The following is a 27,369-nucleotide window of genomic DNA, read 5'->3' as shown; positions in this document are numbered from 1 at the left end:
TAAATGCAAACCCCAGCAATTTATTTATTTATTAGATTTGTATGTCACCCTTCTCCGAAGAGCATGAGATTTGGCAGAAGCTGAATTTTGCGCTGTGTGTACCCACCCACTCATCATCTGGAGTGTCTTAATACTTATGACCTGTGATATTTCAATTTATCTTTTTAAAATAAATTTGCAAAAATATCTATACACTGTTGTTCTGTTTTTTCCTGTCAAGATGGGGTGCTGAGCATAGTTCCCTCTAAGCTGAGCAGTGAGTAATCGCTCACTTAAAGATCATCATCAACTCAGAGTTTTCCAAACCTGCCCAGAAGCCGAGAGGGAAAGAGTGAGAGGGAAGGAGAGAGAGAGGAAGAGAGAGAAACAGATAGAAAAAAGACAGGAAGGAAAAGAAAAAGAAAAAGAATGGAAGTAAGGAAGAGAGAAAGAAAATCAAAATCTAGTTTGAAACTAGCTCAACTATTTAAGTGGCATTTTGATATTGATAGAGTTGCCCTATTATGAGCTCACTGTTATAGACACACAGTAAGTATTTTATTTTGAAATTCTCTGAGGCAAAACAGGGTGGGTTTTTTTGTTTGTTTGTTTGTTTATTTATTTATTATTTCTGTGCTGCCCAGTCCAGAAGGGACTGCTGCTCAGACACTATACTTTTCTGCCCCCCCACAAAAAAAAAAATAGAGGGAACACTGGTGCTGAGTGTACATTAATGAGAAACAATGAACTTTTTTGCTTTTACCAAATGGCTGCAATGAAACAAAGAGTGAGAAATTTAAAGGGATCTGAATACTTTCCGTACCCACTGTATCATCTTCACATTCCAAAAATATTGTTTCTTATTCTTACATAAGAACCCCTCTATTTAAGAACTTTTCTAGATAAGAACTGGGTGTTCAAGATTTTTTTGCCTCTTCTTAAGAACCATTTTCTACTTAAGAACCTGAGCCCGGAAAAATTTCCCAGGAAATTTGAGCGTGGCACGAAGGCCTCGCCAGTTTCCTGCCATTCCCTTTAATCCCGGCCATCTCGGGCTTTTCTGGGCTGCCAGAGGAGCCTTTCGGTGGCACTTAAGGAGGCTTTGGCAGCCAAGAGCAAACAAAGCATTTTCCTTTCTCTGGGCGCTTGGAGAGGGAATAAACCACTTCACTGTGGAGATTCCCTTGCGCTGCCTCCCACATGCCCGGCATGAGGTTGCCTCCGAGAGTGTCTGGGAAAGAAAGGCAAAACGGGGTGCTTTGCCCTGGTCAAATCAACTCGGCTTCAGCCAAACCTAGGAGTCACCACAGTGAAGGAAAGGCGCCGGCTACAAAGCAAGTGAGCAAGAGAAGGGAGCCCTTCAGCATGGGAAGGAAGAGGAAGTAGTTAGCAGCAGCAGCCGCCTTTCAGCCCGCCTGGGTTTCTCTCTCTGGTGCAATGTATGGGAGACAGCCTTGCACCTGGTGTATGGGAGGTGTGTGCTCCTCCTCGCCACCTTGGAGTCCTTCTTTTAAGGCTTAAAGTTTTGGATTTTTTTGATTCCCCTCACCTCAACTTCTTCCTTCGGCAGTGACTGTCCTCTTCCTCTTTTTCCTCTTCCTCCTCCCACCCAAATTCCAAGCTTTTATTTCTTTCCTAATGGATTTGCACACATTATTTCCTTTAACATTGATTCCTGTGGGAAATATTGCTGCTACTTACAAACGTTTCTACTTAAGAACCTGGTCATGGAACAAATTAAGTTCTTAAGTAGAGGTACCACTGTATAGCCACATTTCTAGTATATTTTTAATTATAACAAAGTTATAAAAAATGGAGTAAGTTTTAAATGAGTCCATCATAAAAAAAATACAGTACCACATCTTCCCAGCTTTAGGGTTCAATTTTCTCTGTATTTCAAAGTTCCAAAGTTTATTATTTCCACTCAAGCCCCCTTCACTTTTGTTCACCTGGTAGTTTCTCTGAAAGCCTAGCCACCACTTAAACAGCTAATTCTGAGCCAATTATTCTGGATTGCTTGTTGGGGTTAAAATTTAGGTAGAAGAAAAATCCTTTTTCCTAGTTCCACTCACTGTTCACCTTCTTCACTCCAGCACCATCTTAGATAATTATCGGTTGTACCAGCTTTGTAGCAGCCATCTTTAGGCAGCCTCTTCGTTCCTTCCATTATTGAGAGGGAAAGTAAACCCTGGGTCAGAAAGGAGAGCTGTGACTCAACCTCAACTTCTGCTACAGAGTGGCTTAGGCTCCTCTTGGATCCCGCAAACAGAAGTCAATGCAGGGAAAGGAGAGGTCCATTTCCTGCATTTGTCTCAAGCGACATCAACCAGAAGCCCTAGTTCTACTTTTGTTTCCCTGCATACAACAGCAAGAAATGTGATGAAGAAACTTGATGGAACTGGGCTGGGGCGACCATGGAAATAGGGGCTGAAATGCATCATCCACCTGTTTCTTAGATTAACTGGAAAAGACAATCTTTTCTCAAAAATCCATAAACAAAAAAGAAATGATCAAACAGCATTTAATGGGTGTGTGTCTAGTAGTATGCTTAATAGTTCTATGTTCAACAAGAGTATCAGTCTCTAGAGATGTAGCAGCAGTGGCAGTTATCAGTCATAAAATGATACAGGTCAAAATAAAAACAAAATGTATTTGAGATGCTCCAAGAAACTGCCCCTACCAGGTGAGGCAATGTATGCCTAAGTCACAATGGAAGGTGATGAAGAAGTATGGCCTCCTAAAAGTTTTAGAAATGTCTGAGACACCAAAAAGGCAACTTCATTACCATTTTGTTAGTAGTGGAGGAAGATTTTGGTATGAACGGGGAAATTTCTGTCTCATAGTCTTCATCTAGAAAATAAAGTAACAAGATATTTGATCACACAACCTCTTATAACATTACAAGACAAATACCAGAAAAAATTCCCAGAGGATTCATGAGATCTCAGGAACTTAACTCTTAAATTAAGTTCTAACTGATGTAAACACATTGGAATTATGTTTGTTAAAGTTGTGATGGCGCCCTTGACAAACATTTTCCCCAAAACGATTGCTTGAGGCCTGGAAAAAGGGATTCAATTAAGAAGTCAAGAGAGTACCTGCAACTTATATTATCTATGAAATCAGGCAAAAAATAGTTTTCAATATGTGTAAACAGAATGAAAATCTAAAATATTAGGATAAAAATAAATGTAAACGGGCATGGTTGGTATTACCAAAAGTCACAAACATCAACTGCTGTCAATCACTGATGGGCTTCCTGCTGCTGGCACTACCAGTATGCTCCTGGCAGTGGGCATGAGCGCCTGGCACAGGTGTGCTCCCCCCCCAGCATGAGATTCGGCTTCTGCGCATGCACAGAGAAGCGAAATCTTGCACCAGAACACTCGTACGTGTGAGATTTTGGCAAATTTTCGCCGATTTCTTTGCTTCCATGGATGCACAGAAGCAAAAAACACCCCAAAATTCCCCAAATCTTGTGCGTGTGAGCATACTTGCATGAGATTTCACTTACTGCGTATGCGCAGCAGCCACATTTTGTGCAGGGGGGCACGGGGATGCGTCGGGGGCATGCAACTGCGCACCCATTGCCGTTTTTACTAACTAATCGGCGATCCCAGTCATACCGGCAGTGGCCCATTACTGCTGTCAATAATGGTTTCAGTCAGGACTTAGTTAGATGTCCAGGCCCTGCTCTAAAGAATTAGGAGGGAGATCTCCAGAGCTTCCTATATTATATATGAACAATAAATACAGTCATACCTCGTCTTACGAACCTAACTGGTTCCAGGGGGAGGTTCGTAAGACGAAAGGTTTGTAAGATGAAACATTGTTTCCCATAGGAAACAATGTAAAGTCAATTAATCCGTGCAACCAAACCCCCACCCCCCAAAATGGCGTTTGGCGACTGCTGGGAAGCCGCGCGGCTATTTTAAAAGGTCACAGCCGGGCTAGGGGGCTTCCCAGAACCCCCCGAACCCTGAACCCGGAAGTTCGGCAAATGTTCGGGGTTCGGGAGGTTGCTGGGAAGCCCCCCAGCCCGGCTGAGACCTTTTAAAACAGCCGCGCGGCTTCCCAGCTGTCTCCCGAAGCCGAACGCCAAACCCGAACTTCCACGTTCGGCGTTCGGAGACAACTGGGAAGCCGCACGGCTGTTTTAAAAGGTCACAGCCGGGCTGGGGGGCTTCCCAGCAACCTCCCGAACCCCGAACCCGGAAGTTCGGCAAAAGTTCGGGGTTCGGGGGAGTGCTGGGAAGCCCCCCAGCCCGGCTGTGACCTTTTAAAACAGCCGCGCGGCTTCCCAGCTGTCTCCCGAAGCCGAACGCCAAATCTGAACTTCCGCGTTCGATGTTCAGAAACAGCTGGGAAGCCGCGCGGCTGTTTTAAAAGGTCACAGCCGGGCTGGGGGGCTTCCCAGAAGCCCCCTGAACCCTGAACCCGGAAGTTCGGCAAATGTTCGGGGTTCGGGAGGTTGCTGGGAAGCCCCCCAGCCCGGCTGTGACCTTTTAAAACAGCTGCGCGGCTTCCCAGCTGTCTCCCGAAGCCGAACGCCAAACCCGAACTTCCGCGTTCGGTGTTCGGAGACAACTGGGAAGCCGCGCGGCTGTTTTAAAAGGTCACAGCCGGGCTGGGGGGCTTCCCAGCACCCCTCGAACCCTGAACCCGGAAGTTCGGCAAAAGTTCAGGGTTCGGGGGGGTGCTGGGAAGCCCCCCAGCCCGGCTGTGACCTTTTAAAACAGCCGCGCGGCTTCCCAGCTGTCTCCCGAAGCCGAACGCCAAACCTGAACTTCCGCGTTCGGCGTTCGGAGACAGCTGGGAAGCCGCGCGGCTGTTTTAAAAGGTGACAGCCGGGCTGAGGGGCTTCCCAGCAACCTCCCGAACCGAACCCGGGGTTCAGAAAAATTTTTCCTCTTCTTACGAACTTACGAAGCCCCGCCGCCCGGCCATCACCTTTTAAAACAGCCGTGCGGCTTCCCAGCTGTCTCCCGAAGCCGAACGCCAAACCTGAACTTCCGCGTTCGGCGTTCGGAGACAGCTGGGAAGCCGCGCGGCTGTTTTAAAAGGTGACAGCCGGGCTGAGGGGCTTCCCAGCAACCTCCCGAACCGAACCCGGGGTTCAGAAAAATTTTTCCTCTTCTTACGAACTTACGAAGCCCCGCCGCCCGGCCGTCACCTTTTAAAACAGCCGTGCGGCTTCCCAGCAGTCTCCAAACGCTGGTTCGTAACTCGAAAAAAGTTCGTAAGAAGAGGCAAAATTTTTCTGAACCCCGGGTTCGTATCACGAGTTGTTCGTAAGACGAGGGGTTCGTATCTTGAGGTACCACTGTATATGGAGTCATTTAGAGAAGATTGGGGAATAATAATAATAATAATAATAATAATAATAATAATAATAATAATAAACATGCCAAAATACTTTGGGACTTTTGAACTGACAAGGTTTTAGAACACAGTTGTGAAAAAGAAAAATGTGTGGATCATTGATGTCACCATACCAGGTGACAACCAAATTGATGAAAAACAAGAAAATCTTAGCAGATATTGAGATCTTAAAATCGAACTACAATGACTCTGGCATAAACCAGCACAGGTGGTCCCAATGGTAATCAGCACCTGGTTGCTGTGCCCAATGACCTCAGCTGGCATTTGAAAACAATAAACATTGATAAAATCACAATCTCTCAGTACTTGGATCTGCGCACATCATACGAAAATATCTCACACAGTCCTATACGCTTGGGAAGTCTTCGACTTGTGACATTGTGATACGAAATCCAGCATATAAATCTTGTTTGCTGTGTATTACCATTTTTTGTGAAAATAATAATAATGATAATAATAATAATGATAATAATAATAATAATAATAATAATATAAATCAATAATATTAGCAATACAACACAGCAAACGAAATCACGAAATAAGAAATCCAGCATAGTAAACTTCTTTGCTGTGTTGTATTGATTTTGCCAGATTGTTAGATGGTTGTATGAGAGTAATACTCTCCATTTATTTTCCTGCCATTTTAAAAAATCTTAATTTAACTTCACTGTTTTAATGGTTAGGGTTAGGATTACTTAATTGTAACTTTGTATGTTGCACAGACTCACTGTCTATGATTGGCAGCTATACAACTGTGATTGAAGAAATAAAGAAATTAAGTTCATATTCAAACTACCACCACCTAAAAACCACCTGGTCGTTTTCATGGAAGAGTAACAAGGAGTGTTACAACAATGGCTGTATTTTTCTAAAATGCACTTGCAAACCCTTGTGAAGGCAGAAGCAGATTTGAATAAATTCCCTAAGCACATACCATCAGCACGGGATCTCTTGTGGGTTGAGCAGAGCAGGCTAATAGAGGAACAGAAAAAGAAACTTATAGAAGCAAATATTTTCATTTTTATAATGGCTTAGCAAAGATGAATAAAAGGGTTAAATATTTTTGTAAATATAAATAAGTAGATGACAATCCGTGTTCACACCAGAAGAATAACGCATTCCAATCCTACTAGTTGAGGATGTCTACATTATATCCTTTCTACAATGTTACTAAGCTCAAGGAGGAACTTTCAAGACCTCTGCTCATTGCAGGGAGGAAAAACTGGTTGTAGGTTATGCCAAGAGAAGTAGTGGCTTTTATTGTTGTAATTACTGCTGGGAGATACTGCTGGAAAAGGTATAAAAAGCAAGTGAGGCCCTTTAAAAACTTGGAATCATACCTCTATTGTTTTTTGTTGTGAAAGGAACAAATTAAAGCTGTTAACACTACAAACATAGGACTACCATATTTTTCAGAGTATAAGATGTACCCTTTAATCCCCCAAAAGAGGGTGAAAAACTTCACTGCATCTTATTCACCGAATGTAGCCCCACCCAGCCACTCCCACCATTTGGTCTTTGCCTCCCAGCAATTTACATCTTTGCAGCAAACAGGCAGAGCCTGATTAGCAGAAGCAAATGATTATAAGCCTCCTGACACACAGCTGATTCAGCACAGGCCAGGAGCTAGAACTGAAAGTGAAACTAGTTGAAAGGAAGAAAATTGGTTGGAAGTGGACTGCTGGCAATGTTGGACTGCTGAATCTGGATATAAAGAGGTAAGTCAATAACTATATATGTCTATAGAATGTTCAAATTATTAGACTTATCTTTTTAAAGAGTGCTTTATTATTATTCTAGACAACTTAACAAAATGAAGAAGCTTTTTAAAATAAATGTTTGATCTGAAGAGGCCCAGTCCTATTGTATCTTCTTTTAAATAGAAGAGAATACTTCCAGAAAGCCACATCAATTTTAAAGATCTGTAAAATTATAATCTGAAACGTAATGGTGTCCTGTTTAATATTAAAATAAAGCAGCTGAGGTACCCTGACTTAGTCATGTTTGGAGTAGATCTATTGAAATAATTGAGAGGACATTAAAGAAAACCTTCTGGCATTAATATCCTGCCATAATGTACATTTCTCCAATTCTTTGCTATCTATCTATCTATCTATCTATCTATCTATCTATCTATCTATCTATCTATCTATCTATCTATCTATCTATCTATCTATCATCGTCTGTCTGTCCGTCCGTCCGTCCGTCCGTCCATCCGTCCATCCATCCATCTAATTGGATTTGTATGCTGCCCCTCTCTGAGGACTATGGGTCTGGCAAACATGCACAGAAATACACAGCAAACAGTGTATATCAGGCAAATTGCAGTGAGGCAGAGGCCTTTTTTCCTTGTTTTCCTCCCTCAAAACTAAGGTGCATATTATATTCCGGTGTGTCTTATACTCTGAAAAATATGGTGTTTATTTTATTTCTAAATACAAAGATTTATGACCCTTAGAAATGATATCCTGTATATTTATAAGAAGAATTCTGGTTCCCCAGTGTCTCTCAAACTCTTATTTCTGAATGAAATTGAAATTTATTTCTATGGACATTTCAGTGGAGGATTGCAAATCCTTCTCAGCCAGGTAGAAAAATTCATCATCCTAAGAAAAGACACAGAATTAAATCTTAAATATCCTATTTGGGACAGATAATACTTTTCTGAAGTTATGGTAAATCAATGCTCATCTCCATTTCCTATTGTTATAATGAATGTCTGACCAGAATACTTTTTATCTTAGCTTCTTTATTAATATATGTGTGTCATGCCAAGAAACCTCTCTTTAACCAGATTTGATACCTTCCTACCAATGCTTATTGAGGCAAGATATACTAAATATCCACTTCAAAAGAACCTGAGCCATGCACATTTCACAGTACTTCCCATTTCACTGGGCTGATTTAATAATGCTTTTGAGATCTAACCATCCTTGTAGGTCAGATGAGGAGAATGTACTTTTCTACTGGCTGATTTATTTCCTGGAAATCTGCAGATGGATGTTAAATTCTGTTCTACTGATATTGCTATTTCTGAATGTGCTGCCTGGAAATAGCTATGTGTTGCTGATTTACAGACTGCGTCATTTAATGTAATACACTTTTTGATCAGTTTTTTTATTTCTTTATCCTTCACCACTTATATTTGTTCGTTATGATTTAATTACAGTCTGTTCAATATTTTGAATTGGTCTTTGAATAGAAATAAAATTTAATTACATCTCAATTATTTTCAGTAGATAAATGCAATTCTATTTATCAAGTATTTCCTTTTTTCTATGAGTCACTATGGGTCCTCCTCGAGTCCTGGGGAGTAGACATCTATTATGGAAGCCCACCTGCATTGACTGTACTGTACTGGGATTGAATAATCAATCCCAACTTCTCATACTGGACTATCTTAGAAGTTCTCACACTCTGGATTCATTTTTGGCAGCTACAAAAAGCCAGCTTCATCCCAGCCTAAAGAATATATATACAGTGATCCCTCGTTTTTCGCGGGGGATGCATTCCAAGACCACCCGTGAAAAATGAATTTCCGTGAAGTAGAGGAAACATAATTTTTTAATGTATTTAACGAGTATTTAGACTTTTAAAACCCACCCTTTGCATTAAAGAGTCATTCTGTAATGTTTCTCAGCTGGAACTACATGTGATATCCTACCAGTTTCTTTAATATAGTACAGAAGTACTGTAGAAGAATTTTATGAATTTTTAATGGATTTAAAATTTTCAATGGATTTAAGCCCCCTTTGAAAACCTGTGAACTAGCAAATCCATGAAAGATGAACCGTGAAGTAGCGAGGGATTACTGTATTCAGAACTAACATAGATTTCAAAATCTCCGAAGGCATCTTGATAATTCAGTAGTCTTTTCTTACTAATATCCTAGTAATCCCAAACTTAAGGGAAAACATGAATGATATTGCAATATTTCTCCTCTCAACTGTATACTGAGTACTTCTTCTTGTATAGCATACAGACCTATAGTCCTTTTTGTATTTCTAAGCATTGAAGATAATAAAATGTTTTGATTTTTCCATCTTGTTGCTAAATTCAATAGCTGGAACAAATAACTTTATAAAAAAATGGAAGATTATAGTGGGTCAGCTTCTGATTGTACAGAGAATTTTTTTTACTCATTTTCAAGGCTAAGATATTCTGAGACATTTCAGTTTGTGGGTAATATAAACCCATTAGATAAAGTCTTTCTTTTTTGCCATTCAAATAATTTCAAAACATAAATAAGTTATATAGGATTCTCTTGAAAAGCATCTTAAAATGGGTTTTAGAAAACATCTAACTATATACCGGTAGCGTCCTTGCTCTTCATCTGTATCCATTGAAGCATCAGCTCTCAAAGCACAAGAATAATGGTAACTTTTGTGGCAGCGTCCAACTTCGCAGCCAATGGTTGCCCCCCTCTTCTCACAGTAACTGCAGCGCTGTATGGAAACAAATCAAAACCACTTTTTAAAATACAGGTAACAACAGACGCCGAGAAGAAGCAATGAAGATGTACGTAATAGTGGATACACAAAGCAATCACTCATTACCCAGATCAGCATTCTTCAATGTCCAAGTGAGGAAACGGACTTCACAATATCAATGTGCACTGGGCCACAGTACATGGTGGGGAGGAAAGTGTCACTAGACTCTGCATAGTATTGTTAGATGGGAGTTCACGGTTCTTACTGCTAGAATAGGATGTCTTACCACACACTCACAGTCAGATTTCACCACCAGAGGTAGCAAGCATCTCACCTGAAGCACATGTCTAATCACTTTCCTGCTCTAGATCCTGAAGCAGAAATCCTGCTCTTGTTGGGAATGGATGCCCCTGATGCTTTCACGTGCCATGAAGTGATCAGAGACCCAATAGGCTCCTCATTAGCCCTCAAGACTCAGGTGGGGCATCTCAGGAGTGGTTGGTGTCAATTGGCCGCAGGTCCCAACCCAGACGAATGTCTTTGTGACCTCCATTCTCAGTAATGAGAGAGCAACCCACTTGAAACCATACCAAGAACACTTCACACTTTCGATGAACAATCCTGTTTTAGGAGTAACAGTGTTCCAGACAAGCAAAGAAGACAATCCCTCAGCCTTGTCAATAGAGGACAAGGAATTTCTGCAGCTTATGAATAAGGAACTTCAGCAGGAAGCCACTATGAGCTGGGTAACCCCACTACCCTTTCAAATACCCAGGCTGAACAACCATGGGCAAGCTCTCTCTCGCCTCATCAGTCTGAGGTGAATCCTGAACAGGAAGCCCAAAATCAAATCTCACCTAGTGGAGTTCATGGACGAGTCTATGGAGAGGGGCGGCATACAAATCCAATAAATAAATAAAATAAATAAATAAGATGGTCCAGATTGGAAATGCTGAGCTTGCCCCACTCATGGGGAAAGATGAAGAATGCTGGTATCTGCCATTCTTTGGAGTGTACCAGCCACAAAAACCAAGTCAGATAAGAATAGTCTTCAATGCCAGTGTATAGTTCCAAGGCCTCTCTTGGCTTGTTCATCTGCTTCAGAAAGGAAGCCACAATCATCACACCAACATTCAGCAGATGTTTTACTCATTCCTCATCAGGGAAGATCATCACAGCTACCTATGTTTCCTGTGGTTCAGTGATGATCAATCAACAGACAACAGAATGCAGAATACGAGTGCAGGTTTATGGCAATGGTTCTTCCCCTGCAATTGCTAAAGATGGCCTGCAACACACTTCTTGTGTGGGTGAAGCCAAATATGGTGCAGATGCCAGACGCTTTGTGGAATGAGACTTGTATGTTGATGATGGCCTAAAATCTGTACCTACCCCAGCAGAAGCCGTAGACTTATTAAAAAGAACATGCCAGTAGCAGTAGCAAACCTCAGGCTGTACAAAATTGCATCCAACAGTGAAGTGCTAGAAGTCTTCAATCCTGAAGACCATGCCAGGGGACTACAGGATCTTGATTTTGACACTGATGCCTCTCTTCTTCAACATAGTCTTGGTCTGTGTTGGGACTTGAAGAAGGTTGTCTTCACTTTTAGAGCCTCAGCCAAGAAGACCATCTTCACAAGGAGAGGAGTTCTGTCAACAGTGAACAGCCTGTTCAACCCTCTAGGGTTTTTGGGAGACTGTGCACAGACGGAGCCTCCCTTGGATAATTATAGGTATAGCAATGATCCAAGGGAGGCTCCTTCTGTGCACACTGTCTCCCAAGGCACCAAAGATTGGGACATTCTGCTTCCACCAGAACAGAAGCAAAACTGCGAGACATGAAGTGCCTCCCTGAGTTGTCTCCAAAGCATCCATGTGCAATGAACGTATATTTCCACCTCACCTTCCATTGCACTGAAGAAAGAACTGCATGTCTTAGGTATGTCAACAAAGAAAATAGCAGCTGTGGGATACATCTTGACAAGGAGAGTGACATTTACATTGGCTTTGTCATGGGAAAGGTGAAACTATCAGCACAATAAGGTCACACCATACCAAGCTTGGAACTCTGCAATTCCATAATGGCTGTAGAACTCGCAGATTTGATAACGAAACTGAAAGGTCTAAGGGCCAGCAATAGTGCCAGCTACTTTCTTCTCCCACCGCCGAAAAGAAAAAAAAAAGGAAGGAAGAATGAATTTGAAGATTGAACCTCAATCTAAGACACAAGTCTACCTCATTGTTGCACTGTTTGATGCAATGCCTCTGTTTACTTTAGTTAATAGTGGAAATTTTATAATTCCAGGCAGGAAGTGTTCTGGTTAGAGCAAGTAGTTAGTTTAGCAATTAGGAACTACCTCCTCAAGGGACTGCTTTCTGGGAAACGTAGCTTATGTTGTGTGGCCACATATGTGTTTCTGACTGGCCCCTTAGTCAGACTTCTGATTGACTATGGGGCAAACTTGCTATTTGTAGGCTAGCAGGTCCTTTTGAATTACAGTCCTACCAGGAGCAGCTTGCTCCATCAACATGGTACAAACTACCTTGTTTCACCTACATGAATGGGAACAGATTATATGCACCTCAGAAGAATCTCTTCAATGACTGTGAGTTATTGTTTTGAGAATGCCTGACAAATAAAATAATCTGCATGAGATACCCTTTCCATGGAGTTTATCTGTCTGTGCAAAGCAGCCTGTTGCTTGAAACAGACAACCATTTAGAATAAAGTGTAATCTTTGCTTTGTAACAAGAATATGAAACCACATGGGAATTGTATTTACTAATATCCTGAAGTAAAGTTGTATTTACTTTAATCCTGAAATGGATTAAATAAGAAAATGTATTTGCCTTACCACTTTCAGATAGCAAATAGTTGTTATTGGAAAGGGGCTGTTAAACTTTTTTGTTTAATTGCTACTCATGATTTCAGCCTATGTAATTGGGGCTCTCTAAATTTAATTTGTGTTTTCTAGTTCAGTTAAATAACACTGCTCCTCTTCAGGGAGGTGTTAACTGATGAAATTGTTCATACTCATTTTTTTCTGTCAGTTTCCCTCCCACACAAACCTTTTTATACTCTCTGTGTTTTAAAATGGAGGAAAAAACAGCAGTTGGATCAAAAGTTATTCTATCAATAACACAATAACAATAACTATAGACTATTGGTTCATATTACAATGTTTAGGCCTCCAAAGTGGACATTCCAAATGCTTAATGTGAAAATAAATTATTTTAAGTAATTCTGATATAGAATTTTAAAACATGAAAAATGTCTTACCAGCTTCCTTCCTCTCCTTATTTCTTTCCTTACTGAAGTCACATCAAACCTTTTATCAAGATCTTCAGGATTCTGTTTTTCTGATTCCATAAATCCGGAAGAAAATAACTAGAAATGAAATTTAAAAAGTAAGATTTAAAGCAAGAGGACATGACAAAATAAAATATTAAAAATAGCGACTAGAATTGGCTGGGGATCAGTCTACCTCACAAATTTACAAACTTTTATCAACTTCCTCTGTCAGTTTACCCATCCACAAAAATAACCATTAGCACTCTAGTGCTCCATGGTCTCATATCTAATATAGGGAAGGAATCCTAAGAGTTGTTAAGGAAGACATCAGCAAAATGGTAAATGAGTAGTTAAAAAAAAAAAGAATGAAAAAAGCATGTACCAAAATGATAGGAAAAAAGAATCAGTGTCCCTAAACCTGTATGATCAGGAAGCATATTAAGAATAGAATAGAAGGAAGGAATTTGTCTTTGGTACATGTGCTCTCAGTGTACATAAAAGAAAAGATACATTTGTCAAGAATCATGAGGTACAACACTTAATGATTGTCATAGGGGTCAAATAAACAATCAGGAAGCAATATTAATAAAAAATCTTAAGGATGCAAGCAACAAGTTAGTCATATAGTCATACATGGAAGGAGATGGGTGATAGGACCGATGAGAAAAAACTAGTGGTAATAGTAGTGCAGACCTAGTGATTAGTTTGATAGTGTCAATGGAATTACAGTATTTGTTTAGCAGAGTGATGGCGTTTGGAAAAAACTGTTCTTGAGTTTAGTTATCTTGGTGTGCGGTGCTCTGTAGTGACATTTTGAGGGTAGGAGTTGAAACAGTTTATGTCCAGGATGTGAGGGGTCAGTAAATATTTTCACCGCCCTCTTTTTGACTCATGCGGTATATAGGTCCTCAATGGAAGGCAGGTTGGCAGCAGTTGTTTTTTCTACAGTTCTGATTACCCTCTGAAGTCTGTGCCAGTCTTGTTGGCTTGCAGAATCAAACCAGACAGTTATAGAGATGCACATGACAGACTCAGCACTTAACCACTGGAGCTGCTTTGCCTATCCCATACACCTGCCCCAGTTTCCTTGAAAAAACTCAAATAAACTTTATTAAGGAAACATGTTAAAACTTTCTAAGACATTTAATATAAGGTCATGTCACCCAAAACAGCCATTGCCGAGAACTAGAGATATTCATACTGTGCAGCTTCAACTCTGACATAATGAATTTGTAAGTTTGCAGATAAAATATAGCCAGATTATGAAGAATAGCAGTTAAATACTAGCATATAGGTAACCACCTTCATGTCCTCCAATGGGAATTCAAGAGCATTGAGAATACAATTTGGAGGTAGTATGAAACATTAATGAAAATCTTAGGGCTGGCAGAAGCAGCTTTTGTACAGTATGCAGTGTTGTCCCTCTGTCTCTTATGTGTGTTTAGAACTTCCACTCATTTCTGCTGACTAATTCAGAGAAAAACATGTTCAGCAATGATCCTCTGAGCAATATCTTGCTGAGGAGATGGAAGGCAGGATCTGCAACTGCAGAGAACTTACTCAAAAGAACAATACTGGTAAGTATTAAGCAATTCACTGTTTTGAATTTTGAAAACATATTTTGGGTGTGCTCAAAAACAGTTACTGGAGGAAACGGCATGCCCAATTACAGAATGACTATTGTTCTATTCACCTTTCCATAGAATGCCATTAATCCAAGGAGGAGGTATTCCCAAGTAAAATAGTTCAAACTCCATTATACCTAACTATAATAAGTTTACCACTTTAATTGAAAATAATTTGGAAGAGCTCTAAATCCAACTGCAGTACAGATTGAATATATTTTTTCTTTCCTGGTGCTATTCTCTCACTCCTACTTCTGCCAATGTGAGGACTGCAATTCCAATTCTCTCATAAGAAGATGTCTGCCTTTCTGGATTTAAAAAAAAGCAGAATATAAAATATAAACATTATCCAAGCTTAGGATAAATGCACAGTACATTGGTATACCTCTAATTAAGAACTTAATTTGTTCCCTGACCAGGTTCTTAAGTAGAAAAGTTTGTAAGTAGAAGCAATTTTTCCCATAGGAATCAATGTAAAAGGAAATAATGCATGCAAACCCATTAGGAAAGAAATAAAAGCTCGGAATTTGGGTGGGAGGAGAAAGAGGAAGAAGAGGAGGAGGGCAGTCGCTGCTGAAGGAAGAAGCTGAAATGAGGGGAATGAAAAAAATCCAAAACTTTAAGGGTTAAAAAAAAAGGAACTCTAAGGCGGCGAGGAGGAGCACATGCCTCTCATACACCAGGCACGAGGCTGCGTCCCATAAACTGCGCCAGAGAGAGAAACCCAGGTGGGCGAGAGGGGGGAACCTCCCGCTCCTTTGACCAAAAGGCGGCTGCTGCTGCTGCTACCTGCTTCCTCTTCCTTCCCAGGCTGAAGGGCTCCCCTCTCCTCTCACTCACTCGCTTTGTAGCTGGCGCCTTTCCTTCACTGTGGTGACTCCTTGGTTTGGCTGAAGTCGAGTCGATCTGGCCGGGGCAAAGCACCCCGTTTTGCCTTTCCACGCACAGACTCTTTGGGTGGCAACCTTGTGCCAGGTGTGTGGGAGGCAGTGCGAGGGAATCAACGTAGCAAAGTGGTTTATTCCCTCTTCAAGCGCCCAGAGAAAGGAAAATGCTCCGTTCGCTCTGGGCTGCCAAAGCCTCCTTAAGCCCAAGATGGCCGGGATTAAAGGGGGAATGGCAAGAAACTGGGCGGGCCTTCATGCCACTCTCAAATTTCCTGGGAAATTTTTCCAGGTTTGGGTTCTTAAGTAGAAAATGGTTCTTAAGAAGAGGCAAAAAAATCTTGAACACCTGGTTCTTATCTAGAAAAGTTCTTAAGTAGAGGCGTTCTTGGGTAGAGGCACCACTGTATTATAAAGTCTAACTTGTTTCCATATGGTTTTTTTCTTCAGAGTATGTTTAGAAGACCTTGATGTAAAGAGCAACCAAAATAGCATCTTCATGCCTCTCAAACTTTTAGCTTGGACACCCAAAACTTTGAAAAACCTTTTGGAGCCCCTCTTCATTCAGCTGACTACAAAGTTGTCCATGGCATGTTCCCTTCCTCTCCCTGGGACTCAGGGAAGGAGCAATATCAGCTGCTCAGGGAGCCATCACTTTTCCCAATAGAAAAGGAAAAACAAAAACAAAACCAGCTATAGATTCAGGGTAAGTGGGATGCCTTGAAAATTCTGCTCTCTGGACCATGATCCTCCAGGAGAAAAGTGAGGGGAAGAGGCTCTCTTCCTCCCATTGTCTATAAATAAAAGGATGCACGTGCACAAGGCACCTGGCTAGAAACTGAGAAATATGGAGTTCTTAACCCTATCTTGGCCATGGAAGCTAGTTGGGTGATTTGGAGCCAGTCACTCTCTCTCAGCTCAACACACCTTAACAGGGTTGTTGTTGTGGGAACAATAGGAAGGAGGAATATTAGATATGTTAGACACCTTAAGTTATTTATGGAACTAATAAAGTCAGGATATTAATTACTTATGGTGACATCAACTTATAATTTGATAATTATAGAATTATCAGAATTATATTACTTCTGACCTTCCAAAATAATTAGTCCTGTTATGTTCTTCTTGTACTCTGGTTTACTTAAAATCAGGAAATTATTTAAAGTTTCACTCTTGAAATTGTAGTACATTCCTATAAAAGTATAGTATATAGGACATAAAAGAAATAGTTGTATCAATTATGAATTGCCTCACAAAAGTGCTTCAGATTTTTTTTCATTTTCCAATCAGTTATGGACACAGTTTGAATGTTGCTGGCAAACCTCACCAAACAGTTCTGATGCACTGCAAGATTCTCTTCTTCAGAAATGTACATAATCGCCCATGGTTCATCGTCTGGACAAAACTCACACTTTCTTCTTGTCATCTCTGCCATTTTGGAGTCGCCTTAGAAAAATATTTTAGAGATTAAAACAGTATTAACCCAAAGCTGTTGGCTTTGCTCCACAATGGAGCAATGATCTACAGAGAGCAATTGCCCTAAGTTTAGAGTTTAGTGGTTTTCAATCTTTCTAATGTTGTGACCCTTTAATACATTTCCTCATGTTGAGGTGACCTCCAACCATAAAATTATTTTTGTTGCTATAATTGTAATTTTGCTACTGTTATGAATTGCAACTTTACAACCCATGTTCTTTAACTCCCAGAATTCCTGAGCCAGCCATGCTAGCTCAGGAATTTTGGGAGTTGAAGTCCACATGTTGCGAATGAGCCATAGTTACCCACAAATGGGAACTCCTAAAGAAGTTGGAACTTTGCTTTCGTGAGGTGTGCTTTAGGATTTCCTTGTTCCCATCTACCACAAAAAGCACCCAGAGTAAATGATATTGTCGTTCGACCCCAAGGTTGAGAAGCGCTGGTTTAGCGGAATCAAACAGGATGTTCAGGGAGACTGGGATAAGAGATTAAGAACATGCCATTGGTAGAGTCCTACGCAGCTTGTGCTGGAAAACCAGGTGCACAGAAGCTGGTGCTGCTACCAGAGTGCCAGGAGATACACCCCCCACAAACTTCACTGAGAAACTGACTGCTGGAAAACAACACAAAGAGAAGTCTCCCATTCCGTGAGAAACAACCCAAGTTACTGTGCCATGCAGAAGCCCCTGCTCTATGAGAAACCACCCATGTCGGGGATGTGGCCTCCTCAGAAACCAAGACCAACATTAAAATAGGATTGCTGCTTGAAATCTACATTGAGGGCTACGTGGCTGCACCAATTACAGTGACTACGCCTTTCTTACCTGGAGGAAGAAGAGCGGCTGTGGCTGCATCGTTGCCACCTGGCTTTACATTCTGGGGGTCCCCATGGGGCCAGACTGGCAGTGGCTCTTCAACATCCTCACCATCTTTGTTTGCCTTCCTGCCGGCAGCTGCCAATCGCTGTTCCTTTTGTTGGCTTGGCCTGGCAGTGGCAATGGCCCATTTTCTGCTGGCCCGTTTGGGCGGCCTCCGCTGCTGCTGGCGGGCCTTGGTCATCTTCTTAGCTGCTTTCTGGGCTGGCATCCCTGCACCTTCCTCCTGTTTGGAGCGCGGGGTATTGGGTGCTGCTGGTGGGCCTCTGTTGTCTCCCTGGCTGTTCTCCAGGCCGGTCTCTGTGCACCTTCTCCCTGCCCAGAACATGGGGGGATGAGTGCCACTGTGCTTGCTGCTCCTGGTTGCCCCATCATCATTCCCCTCCTCCTTGTCTTCGGCTAAGTTTGGCGCTTTCGGTCCCAGCCCTGGCTGTGGCTCTTCCTCGTCACCATCCTGCATTCGGCCTGGATTTGGGGGGCCGCCTCTGACCTCTGGTGAATTCTTGGCGGGCACCGCTGAGGCGAACTCTGTGAAGCAAGAAGAGCTAGAGGAGGGCAGATCCCACAAGACTTCGGTGTGGCTGTTGCCACCCCCACCTCTTCCCATCCCCATTACCACCATTTACAATGCAAACCTATTACTTTGTGGTAATCAATTAACTTGTTTTAATGGATAATTTTACTAGTTTTTACCATCTGCTGTAACTCATAGTTTAGATTTTTATATCAGTAACTCCTAACCAGTAACTCCAAATCTGACCGAACACTGTTAAGAGCCTTTATTAGGATTTATTTAGTGTCAATAAGGGCAGCAAAATGTTCACATTTTTCTGCACATTGCATGCGCTGACTCGCGCCCAGCCGCCCTTTTTAGGGTGACTCATTCCATCCTTCAGATAGAGGAAGCCTTTGCAGGGTAGAGCTGAGGAATTTGTTCAGTTTCTATCAGATAGTTGCTCAGATTTGTATGAACCCGGACTCTGATTGGACAATTCTGACCGAGATGACAGGGGTAGGTCTTAATCCTATTGTGTGGGATGAATTTGAGCCTGTCACTCCTGAGTATGTGGACAAGGCTATGGGAGTGACGAGCTTCTCCATGTGTTTATTGGAGCCGTGCCTCTCCTGGTTGTTTTTGGCCAGCAAAGGTCAGACAAGATTGGCCTCCAGGCTTTGGTTAGCGCCTCCTTGAGGGAGGGGTCCTTCCCACAACCATTAAATAACTTTCATCCAGTCTCCAACCTACCCTTTGTGGGAAATGTTGTAGAGAAAGGGGTAGCACTCCAGCTCCTTTGGTCATTGGATGAAAGAGATAACCTAGACCCCTTTCAATCAAATCTCAGACCTGGCTACAGCACAGAAACTGCTTTGGTCACTCTGATGGATGATCTCCGGCAAGCCCAAGAAAGAGGTCATTCCTCTATCTTGGTGCTACTTGATCTCTCAGCTGCTTTCAATACCATTGACCATGGTATCCTTCTGAGACTTCTAAGGGAGTTGGGAATGGGAAGCACTGTGATACAGTGGTTCTCCTCCTATCTCTCTGGCCGGTCACAGTCAGTGTTGGTAGGAGGACAGAGGTCAACCCCCAGACCCCTCCTCTCTGGAGTGCCTCAGGGTTCAGTCCTCTAATATTTAACATCTACCTGAAACTACTGGGTAAGATTATCTGATAACATGGGGTGAGGTATTAGCAATATGCTTATGACACCAGTTATATATCTCCACCCCTTGTCAATTCAGTGAAGTAGTAGTTGTAGAGGTTCACCTAGTGCACCAATTGCGACCCTACTTGGATCAGAAGCCTCTTCTCATGGTCACTCATGCTCTTATCACCTCATAGTTAGATTATTGCAACATGATCTACATGGGGCTACCCCTGAAGAGCGTTCGGAGACTACATTTGGTCCAGAATGCAGTCGTGCGAGCTACTGTAGGTATACTTAGGTACACCCACATTACACCAATCCTCTGCGGACTGCACTAGCTCCCTATTGGTCTCCACGCACAATTCAAGGCATTGGTCATTACCTTTAAAGCCCTAAATGGCTTAGGGCCAGACTATCTTCAAAACCGCCTTCTACCACATAGCTCCTAGCGATCGATAAGGGCCCACAGAGTTGGTCTTCTCTGGGTCCTGTCAGCGAAACAGTGTCGGCTGGTGGGTCCGTGGGGGAGTGTCTTCTCTGTGGCTGCTGTGACTTTCTGGAACCAGCTATGCCCTGAGTTCTGGACTACCTCCACCCTACTGGCCTTCCGGAAGGCTGTAAAGACCTGGGTTTTCTAGCAGGCCTGGGGTTATAGATCTGACAGTGTACCATAGAGATCCGGCCATAAATGGTATGTTTGGTTTTTTAACTGTCAGATTTTAATTGTTTTAAAAGTGTTTTTAGAAGTTCTAATATTATATTGTATGTCTATTTTTGATTGTGACCCTCCTAGAGTCCCTAGGGCAGTGATGGCGATCCATAGTTTAGTTTAAGGTCATTCTAAATTGGTTTAAGTTAATTATTTCTGTTTTATTATGTAAACATTTGCATTTGCTTTCTTTAAAAAAACCCAGCTTATAGTGACCCTTTCTGTTATACGATTCTCTTAAATAAAACAATATATTAAACTTAACATACCATGGTTTGCATGTAGAGTATCTCATAACTGCACAAAAGTTATGCCAATTAAAAAACTAAAGGAAATTTGAAAAGTATTCCTATAAACCTTCTTTTATTGCTCCAATAATGATCTTCCTTCACTATTTATCAGGGAGGATAAAAATGGGTGATTAATTTAAAATAATTGGATTTTTTATCATTTAAATTGGATTTTTTATTTTTATCAAATTTATTTTAATAAAACACTTTTGCAGTAAAGATATATTTAAAGATAGTTTTCTATTTAAGGTACATTAATAATTTAGTTTATTCAATATGAAATGGAGTTTACTTAGATAGCATGAGGCTGTATGTTCTGCACGATTTATATTTTTGGTAAATTCATTCAATGAATCCAAGCTCTGCAAGTTGAGATATCATGCACTGCATTGATGCATTCACGCAATTTCACAGTAACCATGAGGATATTCCTTTATCCCATTCTTTTGCAAATGTATGTACACTACAAACTATGATTATTTGAAAAGAAATGCATCTGTACCAATAGGCTCTAAATATGAGGAAGGGCAAGCAGTAAAAATGAAAGTGAAACCTTCTAAGCAGCTTATAAATATAATATTAAAAATCATCTGTCATTTCAGGTCCATCATGGCAGCGTCTGTTAGCGGGCATCCACTCACCTTCTGCCTGCCACATTCTTCACCTTGTGTGAAGAATATCTTCATCACCAGTCATCCCATTAAAATGAATGGGACTGTCAGTGAGTGAACAGCGGGTCAGAGGAGGAACCGCTGCGGGACAGAGATGACAGTTGCTCTTTAAAAATTATTAATTAAATCAACTTGATTTAAATCAAATCCACTCTGCTACTTATTTACGACAGTTCTGGGCCATCAGTTTTGGTCACTATACTACAAAAAAGACATTGAGACTCCAGAGAAAGTGCAGAAGAGAGCAACCAGGATGATAAAGGGTCTGGAAAATAAAACATACAAAGAGTGGCTTCAGCGGCTGAGTTTAGCTGAGTTTAGAGAAGGACCACGGGTGACCATGATAGCAGTGTTCCAATACTTGAGGGGATGTCACAGAGTGGAGGGGGTCAGGCAGGCTGTTCTCTATGGCACCAGAAAGCCAAACAAAGAATAATGGATGGAAGCTGATCAAGGAGAGTTTTAACCTGGAAGTGAGGAGAAACTTTTTAACCATGAGAGTGATCAACCAGTACAACAGCTTGCCAGTAGAGATTGTGAGAACTCCAACACTTACTACCTTCAAGGGGAGATTGGACTGCCATCTGTCTCAAATGGTGCAGGAACTCCTGCTTGGGTGGGGTGGGGGGTTGGACTAGATGACCTACAAGGTCCCTTCCAACTCTAATAATAAATCTAAATTTAAATGTTACACTGTCCAGAGTCACTTGTTGAGAAGGGCAACACGTGCATTCCCCCTCTCAGCAGCTTTTCTGCCTTTATTGGCAATTCCTCTGATCACTAATTATCCTGCATGAAGAAGTTCGTGAACTACGTTGCTCCTCCCGATGCCGATGCAGCTCTCCCTCATACAGGTTATAGTTCAGGATTATTTCCGTGTAGTGTTTTGTCATTATTTGCTTTAAAAACATTTGAGAGCTACGAATAATGTACACATTGTTGGATTGGGTGAGAAGCAATAAAGTTTTGATGTTGGAAGTGGCATCTTTCAAAAAAAATAAGAGGTGGGACAGGATGCTAATTAAGTGAGGAATGAAGAATTAAAGGATGCTATTTCTTGCTTTATCAGAAGAGGCTGATATAACTACATATTACCTTGTACCACAAATATATTTATTTGGGAGCAGAGACAGGGGAGGGTGCAGGTCAGTAAAGACATGCCAAGGCAGTGTTTCCCAACCTTGGCCACTTGAAGATATTTGGACTTCAACTCCAAGAATTCCCCGGCCAGCTGGCTGGGGAATTCTGGGAGTTGAAGTCCAAATATCTTCAAGTGGCCAAGGTTGGGAAACACTGCTAAGGGATCTTCAATCTAATTTGAATGTGAGAGTTGTGCTGACTATTTACCACAGTCCCGGCGTTGTTTTCTCATTGATTATAGATATCCTACTTTAGTACATCTCCTCTGACATTTCTCCAGGTATTATTGGCTCCCCAGGTAATATATATATACAGTGATATATAATGATGGTCCCCCTTTCCTTCCCACTCTTCAAGAAAGGACAAAAAGACTCCGGAATTATTAATGAGAAAACAACGCCGGGACTGTGGTAAATAGTCAGCACAACTCTCACGAAAGTTCGCCCCATGAAGCAAATCTCATCTCGACAGTGTAAATTCTGCGCGGCGCGATTACAAGTTGCGCGCCAACGAAGGTGAAAGGCTAAAAAGCGGCTCCCTTCTTCTGCTCGGCTGAGCTCCATCGAGAGGAACTAAGCGCCCGGAGACGTTGCCAACCCACCGGCGAGGGCGGCCGCGACTGAACCAAGCCAGGAGCGGAAGGATAAAGCGGCCCTTCCCGGAGACCTGCACAAAACCAGGAGCGGGGGAATTCAACCTTTTCCCAGCGCCAGCGGAGGAAGCCAGGGCTCCGCCAAGGGACGCCCAGACGGCCGCCTTCCTCCCCCGGCCCTTACCCTTAGCTGAGAGAACCGAAGCGAGAGAGCAGCGCTTGGGGAGGCTTCTCCGCTTGTCCGGTGGCCGCGGCCTGAGGGTCCGGAGAAGAGCTGCTTCCCTGCCTTCTTTCGTTTCTGCGCGACAAGGCCTTCGGGCACCTGGAAGAGAAAGCACGCTGCCCCCACGGCGCCCTGAGCGACACGGAGCCTTCCCGGAAGCGGCAGGGGCTCCCGGCAGCTACCTGTTAGCCGAAGCTTTTGTCGCCCGTGAAGAAGCCGCGTGACACAGCAAACGCCTTCAGGAGAGCGCAGGGCGCCGCTCACTTCTAATAGTTTCGGGCTGTTGTGAAATCGCCCACAAGCGCCCCAAGGGCCGCTTCCTGCGGGGAGGGAGGGGTTCAGTTGGAAGGGACCTTGGAGATCTGTTGCAAGTTTTAGTCACAGAATCCACGTTTTATTGAAAAATCTTCATTTTGCTCACTTAAATGTTTTCCCTTTGGGCCGCTTCTCCTTGCCTTAAAATTCCAAGCGGCTAGTGAGAGCCTTATATGTATATATAAAAGTGGTGTCCTGAACTGGGACAGCACTGAGAACAAGCCTGCCCCCTCTTCTTGTTGCAAATAAATTAGTTACAATCTGCCAACTCTCCTTGGGTTGTTATATACTGCTCAAAAAAATAAAGGGAACACCCAAATAATACATGCTAGATCTGAATGAATGAAATATTCTCATTGAATATTTCATTTGCACAACTATTCTATTTGCACAACAGCATGTGAAATTGACTGTCAGTCAGTGTTGAGTTCTAAGTGAACAGTTTGATTTCACAGAAGTTTAATTTACTTGAAGTTATATACTGTTGTTTAAGTGTTCCCTTTATTTTTTTGAGCAGTGTAGTTTAAGTTAGCTAGGAAGTTTTGCACAGAAAGAGAGGGGCTGTGTCAGGTCCCATATATTTCTATTGGGATGCTGCATTCTAGTGGGAGGATTGAAGGGATGCTATATGAAGCTTCTGTTTCCCGCTGTGTTGGGAGTTTCTATTTCTTGCATTGCAACCAGACTGGGTTTCTGTTTCCTGCATTGCTCCCGGACTGCCCCAGCCTACTGGCCTTCCAAAAAGCCGTAAATACCTGGCTTTTCCAGCAGGCTTGGGATAGTTGATCAGATGGCACTCCATCAGGATCCAACCAGGGAAGACATGCATGTTTTTAAAGCTGTTTTAATTGTTAATTATTGGTTTTAAATCATTTTGCACTGCTTTTAGTGGGTTTTATATTGCATTTTATGTGTATTTGGTTGTAAGCCGCTCAGAGTCCTCTGGAAGTCCAAATAAATAGAGTGATCCCTCGAGTATCGCGAGGGTTACGTTCCAAGACCCCTCGCGATAATCGATTTTTCACAATATAGTGGTGCGGAAGTAAAAACACCATCTGCGCATGCGCGCCCTTTTTTCAATGTGTTCCCTTTATTTTTTTGAGCAGTATATATTACCCACACCATTTGCCAGCAACTTTAAAGCTTGCAATAAAACAAACACCTGACAGGTTTGTGCTAACCATTCAAATGGCAACCGTCCAGCATCCAACACTTCATATGTATCTCCATTCACACAGCATAACCATTCTTCCTTTACCACCCTCTACCCTGGATGAACCATCAATAAACAAGTTCACTCCCTCAATTGCATTATCTTCTAAGTCTGCACGCACTTTGGTTTGAAAATCAATTACATCTACACAATTATTATTTATTTATTTATTTATTTCCTTTTTTTATGCCGCCCTTCTCCTTAGACTCAGGGCGGCTTACAACATGTTAGCAATAGCAATTAGCAATTATGTTTCATATCAGTGATGGTGAATCTATGGCATGGGTGCCACAGGTGGCACGCGGAGCCATATTTGCTGGCACATGAGCTGTTGCCCTAGCTCAGCTCCAACGTGCATGTATGTGCTGGTCAGCAGATTTTTGGTTCGCAGAACAATCTGAGAGGGCATTTTTGGCTTCCAGAGAGCCTCGGGGGGATGGGGAGGGCATTTTTACTCTTTCCTGGCTCCAGGGAAGCCTTTGGAGGCTGGGGAGGGTGAAATATGAGTCTATTGGGCCCACCAGAATTTGGGAAGCAGACCGTTTCTAGCCTCCAGGGGATGCGGGAAGCTGTTTTCTCCCTCCCAAGGCGTTGAATTATGGATGTGGGCACATGCACATGCGCGATAGCACATGCCCATGCTTTTTTGGCACCCAAGGAAAAAAAGGTTCTCCATCACTGTCTATCTATCCCTGTCTATCTCTGACAGAAATTCTGCTGGATTCAGTTTCCTATCTAGTTACAACTAAGTTATCTTATGATAACGGAATTACCTCATATTGCAACAATCTAGAATTAGTAAACCAGCTATGGGCCTTTCGCATCATATTTATCACCTGGTATGGGCTACTTACTATCAAAGCCCCACCTAAAGTTAACTTCCAAGTTTCTTCGCCAATATAGCAGCAGCAGCCACAGCTTGCACACACACAGGCCAACCCCTTACCACACGATCCATTAATTTAGATAAAAACGCTACAGGTTTCCTTTTTCCAGCCCATAATTGTGCTAATACACCTTTAGCTATTCTATCCTCCACAGCCACAAAATATGAAAAAGATTCTGTAAATCAGGCAAACTTCTGGGATGTGTGCGCAGCTGTGCATCCCTGATGCGCCCTTGCATGAGATTTGGCTTCTGCGCATGTGCAGCAAGCAAAATTTTGTGTGAGGACACTTCTGTGAGATTTTGGCAATTTTTGGTGCTTTTTTGCTTCTGCACATGTGCTGGAAGAGGAACCATGGGAAGTGGAATGGAAAGAACGTGATAGGCAGTGAAAGGCCGCTCGTCTTACTTCCTACTGGCGTGCCCTTTGAGGGCGTTGTGGGTGTGTGCACACACAATGGCACGAGATTTGGCTTCTGCACATGCACGGAAGCAAAAATATCAGCAAAAATTGCCAAAATCTCACTCACTTGTGCATCCTCACACAAGATTTCGCTTGCTGCACATGTTTAGAAGCCAAATCTCACGCCAATGGGTGTGTACGCCCCCACAACAGCCTCAAAGGGCATGCCAGTAGGAAGTAAGATGAACAACCCTTCACTGCCTATCACGTTCCTTCCATTCCACTTCCCATGGTTCCTCTTCTAGCTTCTCATACAAAAAATTAACTTTATCTGTATATCCATTTATCCATAACTGGCAATATCTTACTAGTCCCAACAATTTCCTAACATCCTTCTTATCCCTAGGTAGAGATTGCTTTACTATTGCCTCTATCCTTTCTGGATTTATTTTCTTGCTACCTTGACTAATTAAATGACCCAAATATTTCACTTCAGTCTCTACATACTGTAACTACTTCCTTGACACCCTCAACCCTTGTCTTCCCAGAAAATTTAACAACTCATTAGTTCCATACTCAACTTCACCTTTCTTTTCACCAAACAATAGTAGATCATCTACATACTGTAGCAGCTGTAATCCCTCTGGTGGCTGGAACTTTGCTAACACCTGTTCCAAAACCTGTCCGAACAAATTGGGACTTTCTGAGAACCCCCGTGGCAACACACACCACCTATATTGCTGAGTTCTATGTGTGTCCGGATCTGCCCATTCAAAAGCAAAAATATCCCTCGACTCTTCTGCTAAGGAACATGTCAAGAAAGCATCCTTTAGATCTACAACACTAAAATATCTCTGACTACTTGGTATGCGACTTAAAAGTGTATATGGATTTGGAACAATAGTATGATGGCTGGCAATTAGCTGGTTAATTTTACGGAGGTTATAAAAAGACAAAAGGATCCATTAGGTTTTTGTACAGGTAATATTGGTGTCTTAAATTGGGACATAGCAGGTTCTATCAACCCATCTTTTAGTAATGTTTCTATAACTAGTTTTAATCCTCCCTTGACCTTTATTGGAATTTTATATTGCTTCACTTGTACTGGCTCCACACCCTCCTTTAATATAACTTTTAAGGGGGGAACTTCAAGATTCCCTTATTACCTGTTGCCTCCCAGACCAATGGATCAGTTTTACTTTCCTGGTTTTCTTTCAATATAGGTACAAATAGGGCCCTTTAAAGAGACCTGATGAGACCCCAATATGAAGAACTCCTGAATTTCCTATTCATTACCCATAAGGGTGTACAGGCGTTGATTTTTCTTCTGATTTTT

The 27,369-nt window shown here is 42.2% G+C and overlaps 1 protein-coding gene across 1 annotated transcript in view; it reads right to left on the bottom strand.

Moving 5' to 3' along the window:
• SETDB2 (SET domain bifurcated histone lysine methyltransferase 2) overlaps nt 1-27,369 on the bottom strand; it is a 64,356-nt gene that overhangs the window by 14,347 nt on the left and 22,640 nt on the right. The window contains exons 14-20 of the mRNA XM_070759620.1: nt 23,179-23,395; nt 17,893-18,471; nt 16,920-17,038; nt 13,072-13,179; nt 9,673-9,806; nt 6,296-6,333; nt 2,765-2,829 (exon numbers count right to left, since the gene is read on the bottom strand). Coding sequence (XP_070615721.1) covers nt 2,765-2,829; nt 6,296-6,333; nt 9,673-9,806; nt 13,072-13,179; nt 16,920-17,038; nt 17,893-18,471; nt 23,179-23,395 — 1,260 coding nt within the window. The remainder of the gene's footprint in view (nt 1-2,764; nt 2,830-6,295; nt 6,334-9,672; nt 9,807-13,071; nt 13,180-16,919; nt 17,039-17,892; nt 18,472-23,178; nt 23,396-27,369) is intronic.

This window comes from Erythrolamprus reginae, chromosome 1 (genome assembly GCF_031021105.1).
Source record: "Erythrolamprus reginae isolate rEryReg1 chromosome 1, rEryReg1.hap1, whole genome shotgun sequence".
Classification (NCBI taxonomy): domain Eukaryota; kingdom Metazoa; phylum Chordata; class Lepidosauria; order Squamata; family Dipsadidae; genus Erythrolamprus; species Erythrolamprus reginae.
This window is presented reverse-complemented; position numbering and strand designations above follow the sequence as displayed.